This window comes from Drosophila montana, unplaced genomic scaffold (genome assembly GCF_035044405.1).
Source record: "Drosophila montana isolate Dmon_TW-CO22-7 unplaced genomic scaffold, ASM3504440v1 contig_3213_1, whole genome shotgun sequence".
Lineage (NCBI taxonomy): Eukaryota > Metazoa > Arthropoda > Insecta > Diptera > Drosophilidae > Drosophila > Drosophila montana.
The window spans coordinates 1,642,580-1,650,726 of record NW_026998093.1 but is presented as its reverse complement, the minus strand read 5'-3'; the positions used below and the strand labels follow the sequence as shown (position 1 = coordinate 1,650,726).

At 41.7% G+C, this 8,147-nt stretch overlaps 2 protein-coding genes across 3 annotated transcripts; both read left to right on the top strand.

The window, feature by feature from the left end:
* Positions 1–305: 305 nt before the first annotated feature.
* Aprt (adenine phosphoribosyltransferase) lies at positions 306–1,320 on the top strand. The gene is made up of 3 exons (XM_064688463.1): positions 306–521; positions 647–884; positions 938–1,320. The coding sequence occupies exons 1-3, from the start codon at positions 430–432 to the stop codon at positions 1,151–1,153; spliced, it is 546 nt and encodes a 181-aa protein (XP_064544533.1). The 5' UTR covers positions 306–429; the 3' UTR covers positions 1,154–1,320.
* A 433-nt stretch (positions 1,321–1,753) lies between these two features.
* Positions 1,754–7,685, top strand: LOC135432797 (carbohydrate sulfotransferase 11). Of its 2 annotated transcripts, XM_064688627.1 has the most exons (10): positions 1,754–1,884; positions 2,861–3,332; positions 5,685–5,894; positions 6,242–6,325; positions 6,410–6,473; positions 6,543–6,609; positions 6,674–6,818; positions 6,884–7,039; positions 7,108–7,448; positions 7,508–7,685. In XM_064688627.1, the coding sequence occupies exons 2-10, from the start codon at positions 3,192–3,194 to the stop codon at positions 7,599–7,601; spliced, it is 1,302 nt and encodes a 433-aa protein (XP_064544697.1). In that variant the 5' UTR covers positions 1,754–1,884; positions 2,861–3,191; the 3' UTR covers positions 7,602–7,685. The 2 variants fall into 2 exon arrangements, with proteins under 2 accessions (XP_064544697.1, XP_064544698.1); XM_064688628.1 differs by lacking the exon at positions 5,685–5,894 and having other exon boundaries at positions 1,761–1,884.
* The last annotated feature ends 462 nt before the right edge of the window (positions 7,686–8,147 follow it).

Below are 8,147 nucleotides of genomic sequence, written 5' to 3'. Positions count from 1 at the left end.
CCATACTATCAATAGGCATTCAAAATTGATGGGTAAGAAGAAGTAGTTGACCAAAAACCGATTCGTTTGTAAAGTCAACGAGTCCAAAATGGTATTAAATTCCAAAATCGGGCATTATTTGTCTGAGATATCCCAAAAAATTATCAATTAAATTTAACACTATGACCGAATCGAATGAAAAATTCAAATTTTCCCGCCAGTTCCTAAAAATACGTCGTCGAGTCAACCCTGTTATTTGTCACCACTAGTAACCACCTTGCACAGCTGATTAGCAGTTGGGTTTTCAGCTGTTGCCGCACAATCTTTTTTAGAGTCAGTTTTCAAGGCACCACGCGATACTCACGTAGCGGGCGTAAGATTTCAATTTATTTTTTAAAATTCTTCAATTCTGCAACAAGAGATAAAGCCTGAGCTAAAGCCGCTGCCAAAATGAGCGAACTGAGTGCTGCAGATAAACTCGACTATGTGAAGTCAAAGATTGGCGAATATGTTGACTTCCCAAAGAAGGGCATTGTTTTCCGGTGGGTCAGTTAGCTTATCACTCCATCAAAGTGCTATTTAACATGTATATTGTTTATTATACATAGTTAACTTCCTATCAGTTGATTAACATGTGTTCCCGATCTTATCTCTAATTGTCTGGCAGTGACATATTCGGCGCCCTCACCGATGGCAAAGCATGTGTTTATCTGCGTGATTTGCTGGCAAAGCACATCCGCACCGTCCATCCAGATGTGGAGCTAATAGTGGGTCTGGATTCGCGTGGTTTTCTCTTTAATCTGCTGCTGGCCACCGAGCTGGGCGTGGGCTGTGCACCCATACGCAAGAAGGGCAAACTGGCGGGCGAGGTGGTCGCCGTAGAATATCAGCTGGAATACGGTTCGGTAAGCAGCCAAACCTGTCGTAATATTTCTCTGCTATAATGTTATTCTTATAGGACACATTTGAGCTGCAGCGCGCAGCAATCAAGCCGGGCCAAAAGGTGGTCATTGTCGATGATCTTTTGGCAACGGGTGGTTCACTGTTGGCTGCCACGGCGCTGGTACGCAAGTTGGGTGGCGTGGTGCTGGAAAGCTTGGTTGTCATCGAGCTGGTGGCATTGGATGGCCGCAAGAAGCTGGACTGCGATGTACATTCCCTGATAAAGTACTGAGCAGCACATATATAACTACCATATATGCATTTAGCAACGAAATATTTTACCTCAAAATATCACCAAGTGAATTTTTGTAATACTTTATGGAACTTGCAATGAGCATGTTTTAACTAAATGGTTGTCGGAACAAACTAAATTAGTGCAAATATATGATTTAATATTTTATATAAAGTAGTCTTTCTATTTTAGATGCCAGTGCTTTTCACTTTGTAACTATATCTAATGCTTACAATAAGAATAAAATATTATTGGGAACATATGTCCTAACTTTATAAGCCACCCTCTGCTCTGAAAGCAACCCCCACCATTGGCACAGTCTTCTCGTCGAAGTTCTCTCTGCGCATTCAAATTTAGCTGCTACTCTTGCCGGCCTTGCCTTTTGCCCAGCTATAAACAAAAATGTTTGCCCTACGGCAGCGTAAAAAACTGAGCTCTTCGCTCGCCGATAAACAAATCAAAAGCACAGACTCAGCTACCAACAAACAACGCGCTCTCCGTCCAAAGAACGCCAGCAGGCAAGAGCTGCCGCATGGGCGACGCCGGCGCAAAGAAACTAAAAATTTCAAACTGAAACTGACAGTCGAATAGTCCGGGCAGTCGGCAGTCGGGAGAGTCGATTGAACGGTCGAAGGGTGCGGAGCGGTCGGAGGCGGGAGCAGCCAATTCAGTAGCTGCCTGTGCTCATTTCGCATTTGAATTCATTCGTGAAATGTGCGTTGCTCGGAACGGTGCGTTGTGTGTGCTCTGTTCTCTGTTGTGTTGTGCTGTGTTATGTTTGCTGGCTGCTATATATCCGCCCCCACCCCCTCGGTCGGCCCGCAACAGTTTCGCACGCCCACCAATTGCGAGCGTTTTGCAGTGTTTAGTTTGTTTTTTTTTTGTTTGCTGGGCGAATACAAAATCACGGTGGCTGCTTCAATTAATATTGATTGAGCGTCTTTCAATTGGCACACAATCGAAAACCAACAACAAACTGGCAGCAATTGTCGCGCGAGGCACGCCAGCAATTGATAGCATTACGTATACGCCGCGTGCGCCTTCATTTGTTTTGTTTGCATGCTTCTGATTGTTTGCATGTGTGTGCTGTGTGCTGTGGGTGTGAGTATGTGACGCCTGTGTGTGTGTGTGTGTGTGTTTGTGTGTGTCGTGCGCCAATTTGCACGAATTTTATACAAATACCGAGCCAAACTTGGAGCATTGCCTAAAAAGTTGGCAAAAAAAAACAAATTGCTGTTAAATTATATTTGATATTTGTATTTCTTTCGCATACGGTCTGATAAACAAATTAAATTTTACTAGCTGCTGAGTGAGGCGAAGCAGCTCAAAGTCAGGCAACGGCATTGCACCTGCCACTGTCAAGCAAACTCCCCCCTCCCCCATCCCCACTCCGCGCTCCAACAGAGTCGTAAAAATCAATAATTGACATCTTGACTCCTTGCAGCAGCAGCGGGCAGCTGGTTGGCACCCTAATACCGAGTCATAAAAGACACCCCCAACAAAAAAAAAACCCACCGAAAATTCAATTGTTATGTTTTTGTTGCAGTGACACAATTTTACACTGTTAGCTGGGCTATAAATACGGCCCCAAAAGGGTTCCGGCCAAGTCTTTGCACAGCAGCAGTAGAAATGTTTGTCATCAATTATGCTGGGTATGCTACATGCCCGTACTAACTATTTGTATATTTATATATTCTCAATATATAGCACAGCAACTAAATATAGCTAAACAGCAGCAACAACAAACTGGCATCAAAAAGGCTATGAGCAAATTGTACAAAAACTGTCGCCAACTGCACGCAACATTTACCGCGTAGCAGCGACAGCCAAAAGTAAAAATATAAACAAAAAATAGAAAGCAACAAAAAAAAATAAAATAAAGTCGAAAAAAGTAGAAAATGTCGTACATCAATGGCAAAGGAAAATATATCAAAATAAATATGAATACGAGAAATAATACAATTATGAATAACATGAGTGTCGAGCGAATGGCTAACTAAACTACAAACAGTTCCTATGCATTTGGCCTTGTGTTTAAATGAAATTGAACAAGAGCAACGCAAATTGTCGCGTTCGGCGATATTTGCTCATCTTTACGGCCTTATCGCTCCTACTGCTGCCCCTATCGCTCATCTATTTGGTATGGAATGAGCAGCTGCAAAAGATTAAGGGATACGAGGTGAGTGTGTGCCTATATTCATATATATATATTATAGTATGTTGTATATGTGTATAGTACATATATATAGTAAAATTGCACAGCAAGCACAACACATTCATATAGGATAGTGTTGTGTGTGTGTGTGTGTGTGAGCGTGTGTTTGGCCAAGGTCGTAAGCACCTTTGTAGTTGTTGTTAGCTGGTAGCCTGGTAGCTTTTAAGTGGCCTGCAAACACAGTTTGTTTTGGATTATATACCATATGGCGCAAATGTTTGCAGGGGCTGCCCCTGACAACAAGCAAATTGCCGCCAATCGATTGCTCGTTATTCAATGCATTACGCAGCCCCATAAAAACTCCCAATAACAATTCCAGCAATCAATTGTGAAACATTAACCAATAGATCAATGTCGAATGGAACTTAGACAGAAGCATTTCGAGTGGAAAAATCCCTTAATGACTTCTATACCCTGTAATTATATTGGTTAGATTCAAATTTAGCAAAGGCAATACTTTTACTATTCATAGCTTAACAAATTTGGGTACTTTCCACGCTTCAAACAAATAAATTTCCACTACGCTCAAATATATAAATTACAATATGCACCTACATATATGCTCTCAGCTCTCTGTCTATTCGTAATTTAGCGAATTTGTACAATTTCCAAGAACTAGTTTATACTAGATACGTGCAGAGCATCTGCTGGGGCCTTAATCGCATTCGTATAGCTGTGAATAGGCACGCGTGCTGTGTGAAGGGCATTCACAAGATACAATAATAATATTCTAGATATAGCTACACTTACACACACACACACATATATATTTGCCGTATGCAAACAGTACGAATGGGCAATTTTCAAATGCTTAATTAAATTTCATTATTTACGCTTGTTTATTTATCAAAGTTTTTAACACCTCGTTACACATTTAGCAACCCAAAACGAGGCGTATTACGGGGGGTCCATTTCTAGAGTGCGCTCTTAAAAAGTGCAAATTAAAATGAAATTTGTTCAGGCCTGCCGTCAGTTGTGTGTGTGTGTGTGTGAAATTTCTCATTGCCAATTACCAATTGACACTTAAATGTGGAATTGACACGCCTACTATTGAACGCCTCCCTAGGCAATGCTTTGCCTTAGGTACTTTAGCTTTGCTTGCCAGACACAAAGGCGTCCCCCCCCCCCCCCTTCGCTGCGGATTGCAATATGTCCTTAGGCCACTTGCATTTAAGAACATTCGCGTGGGCTGAATCTAATTGCCTTGGCGGGAAATAGCACTTGGTCAGGACACGTCAGAGGCGCAGGAAAATCGATGCTTGGGACCAAAGCAAACACATATCAATGGAAAGTTGGCCTCTAATTTTTGCTACATTAAATAATGGTGACTTAATGCTTAGGCAGCCACAAAAAATGTTAAATAAAAGAAATAAAACACGCATACGCCGTGTTCTGCTCAACATTGGCATAATTAGGCACAGCGGCTAACACGTAACACACCAAACTCACCTACGCACACACGCACGCACATACAAACACGCGCAGGCACCGAGTGCTGCTTAAGCGGCAGACCGCCCACATCACGCCCACATATCACATCTCCCATATACACACACACACATATGTAATAACCTGCCACAGTTCATGTCATGCACATAGCGCCACTTTTGCTGCGAATTCATTTGCTAAAATCCTGTGTGATCGACTAAGAGATGCCTCGTACATAGAAATAATATATGTGCTTAAGTTAGTTGCGCTTAAAAGTAGGCTATGTCCAGTTATGGAGGCGGCCTAAGTAGAGCCTTAAGATTTTAGTTATAAATATTGGATTATAATTTAAGATAATAAAGGTAGTAAACTTTAAAAACACGAGAAATTCAACAATATCTTTATATATATTAGAATTGATATTTAAATTTGCATGTAAAGCTTAAGCTTACTTTCATAAGTAGTTAACGTTTATTCAGATTTTACTGCTTTTTGTTTGGCTTTGCCTACTGTTTTATATAATATACCCTACCCACCAACAGTTTGAAAGCAGGGTATAGTTATACGAGCCACAATGACCGCTAAACAATCATCTAGATTTATAACGATGCCAGTTGACAGAGCTGCCCAGTGGGATTTTAATTGGGCTCGTTGAGGCTACCTTGACACTGGCATGCCAGCGACATGAGTCAGTGGTGCTGTCAGTGGGGCTGTCAGTGGGGTCAGCGGTGTCAGTTGCGCCTTGAGCAGTGCTTTATGCATTTATTTAGGACCGCTTTGCTGAGCATCATAACCGAAACGCTTGTATATTACGCATACGCCACGTCATGTTTGCATTTAAGCAACTGTTTCTCTGTGTAACACGTCTAAATGCAAATGCTTTTTTAGGCTTTTAATGCGCAACAGCCACAGCCACAGCTACAGCAACAGCAGCAGCAACAGCAGCAGCAGCGGAAACAGCGGCAACAGCGGCAGCAGCCGGCGGCGGCGGGTCAAACATTTCGTTATCCTGTGCTGCTGCTGAACAAAAACAAAAACAAGGAACTAACCGTGGTCGCAACGGGCAAGACTAAGAATAAGTGGCGCTATGTTGATAAAGTAAATATTTAACCCACACACACACACAACCAAACACTCACATTGTTAATGGCAAAGTAAACACTAAAACAACAACAACAACAACAACAACAACAATAACACATTCCGTCAAATTTATGGGTGCATTAAAAAAGCGCGCAGGAATTAAAATTCTTTGGCCTCATCTATTCTCGATCCCCAAATGAATGATTGGCAGTTGCTTTGGGCTTGGCATGGCATGGCCCGTCGTCGGGTTCCTCCTCCTCCTCCTCGAAAACATTTGCTTATAAATATAGTCATTAAGTGCCTGTTACCCTGACCCAACCAATGGCTCATTTATCCGCTCTTGCTCCCAACTATTCCAACAGATCAACAATGAAACGGGACTCTCGCTCATACCCGACTATGCTGTGCAGTCGCTCTCAGAGGAGGAAATGCAGGAAATGTCCGTGGTAGGTGCTTTTGGGGTTACCATTATGGCCATTGTTAACAGGTATTACATACCATATATACGCTTTATCTTTATGCGGGCGCAGCGTATGGAGGCGCGGCTCAATAGACTGAAGGACAAGTGCTCCGAGTTCGGACTGGATGTGCTGGGTGAGGCTTGGCAAATAGAATTTCCGACTCTTTTATAGGTTCTATAAATAGTTTCTATTATAATTACAGGACAGGATTCCTGGCATACGCCCAATACTTGGGAGTTTTTGGTTAATAAAAAATATCATATAATATGGTAAGACCAAATCTGCACTGTTAGCGGATATCTGTATTAGAGCATGTTCGTCCAATGATTGCAGGTGCAATGTCTTCAAGGCGGCCTCCTCATCCTGGATGTTCAATTTCAATGTGCTGGCCGGCTACACGCCGAGTTATTTGCTTAAGACCAAAAAGATTCTGCTCAATCTGGCCAGAGAGCGTTATCCGCGCGTAACGCTGCAAGAGGTGAGATCTAGGCCCAAGTGAGATCTATCTCAATTTGAGATATCAATTAATGTTCTTTTTTGCAGCTGCACGAGGCGCAAAACGATTCAATTACATTTATCATAGCTAGAAACCCCTTCGAAAGACTGCTGAGCGCCTATCGAGACAAGATCGTGTTCGCGCTGCCCTATTCCTTTCACGACAAACTTGGCCGCAGCATTGTGCGGACCTATCGAAAGAAGGTGGTGTATTTGGTGTATCCAAGATTATATATACTTAAGCTTCGCTAACTTGTTTGAATCCATTGCAGCCCAAGTTGATCTCACGTGCCGGCACCACAAAGTATCCGTCGTTTCCCGAGTTCGTGCACTGGCTGCTGGATCAGGTGAAGCGGGGCAACTACATAGACATGCACTTTGTGTCGGCCACATCGTTCTGCACGCCCTGCCTGATTCGATTCGATATGATATTGAAGTTCGAATCGCTGGCCGAGGATCAACTATATCTAATTGAAAAGACTGGCCTCCAGCGCGTCATAGCGCCCGTCTGGCGCAACATGGGCAAAGGAGACAGAAAGACACAGGAGCTGCAACAGCAGTTCTATTCCCAGCTCACCAAGCAGGAGATGATGGAGCTATACGAATATTACCGGTAAGTCCAACAGGCCTTAAAATTAAACAAAAAACCTTAACGTATGTATATACTCACAGATTCGACTTTGATCTGTTCGACTACGATATAAAGGAATATCTGCAATTCGCCAGATCAGATGAATTAGCTGGCGCCGTCGCATCGGGGGTGTAGTTAATTAAGCGAAACTTAAAATGCATAGAGTTTAGCAAAAGATATAAAATAAAAACAAAAAACACTTAGACACATACGAAATAATTAGCCGTCACAGTAGGTAATTGCAAATGTTGATAATAATGAATGAAACAATAATAAAGTTAATGGCAGAAACTATTGAAACGAAACAAAAAACACGTTGTTTATATTAAAAGGGTTGCAAAGCTTTAAGCTTAGCTAATTTATCAATTCTAGTATATTCCGTATGAACGTATGAAAATAAAAACAAGAGCTGAACGACATTGAAATTGGCTGACGATGGGGCAGATAATTTGGGTCCAAATGTCCATTTGGTTTTATTTTTATGTTAATAATAATAATTATGATAATAATAATATTAATAATAATAAAATGAATACAAAAAATAGCAATAAAAAATTGGTAAATTCAACTACATACAATATAATGAATTAACTAGCTAATTAACTGAGATACCGTTACACATTCTCAACATTCAAAATGATTAATCTGCGGCAAATTTTAGTTTTTCTGAAGTTTGTTTTA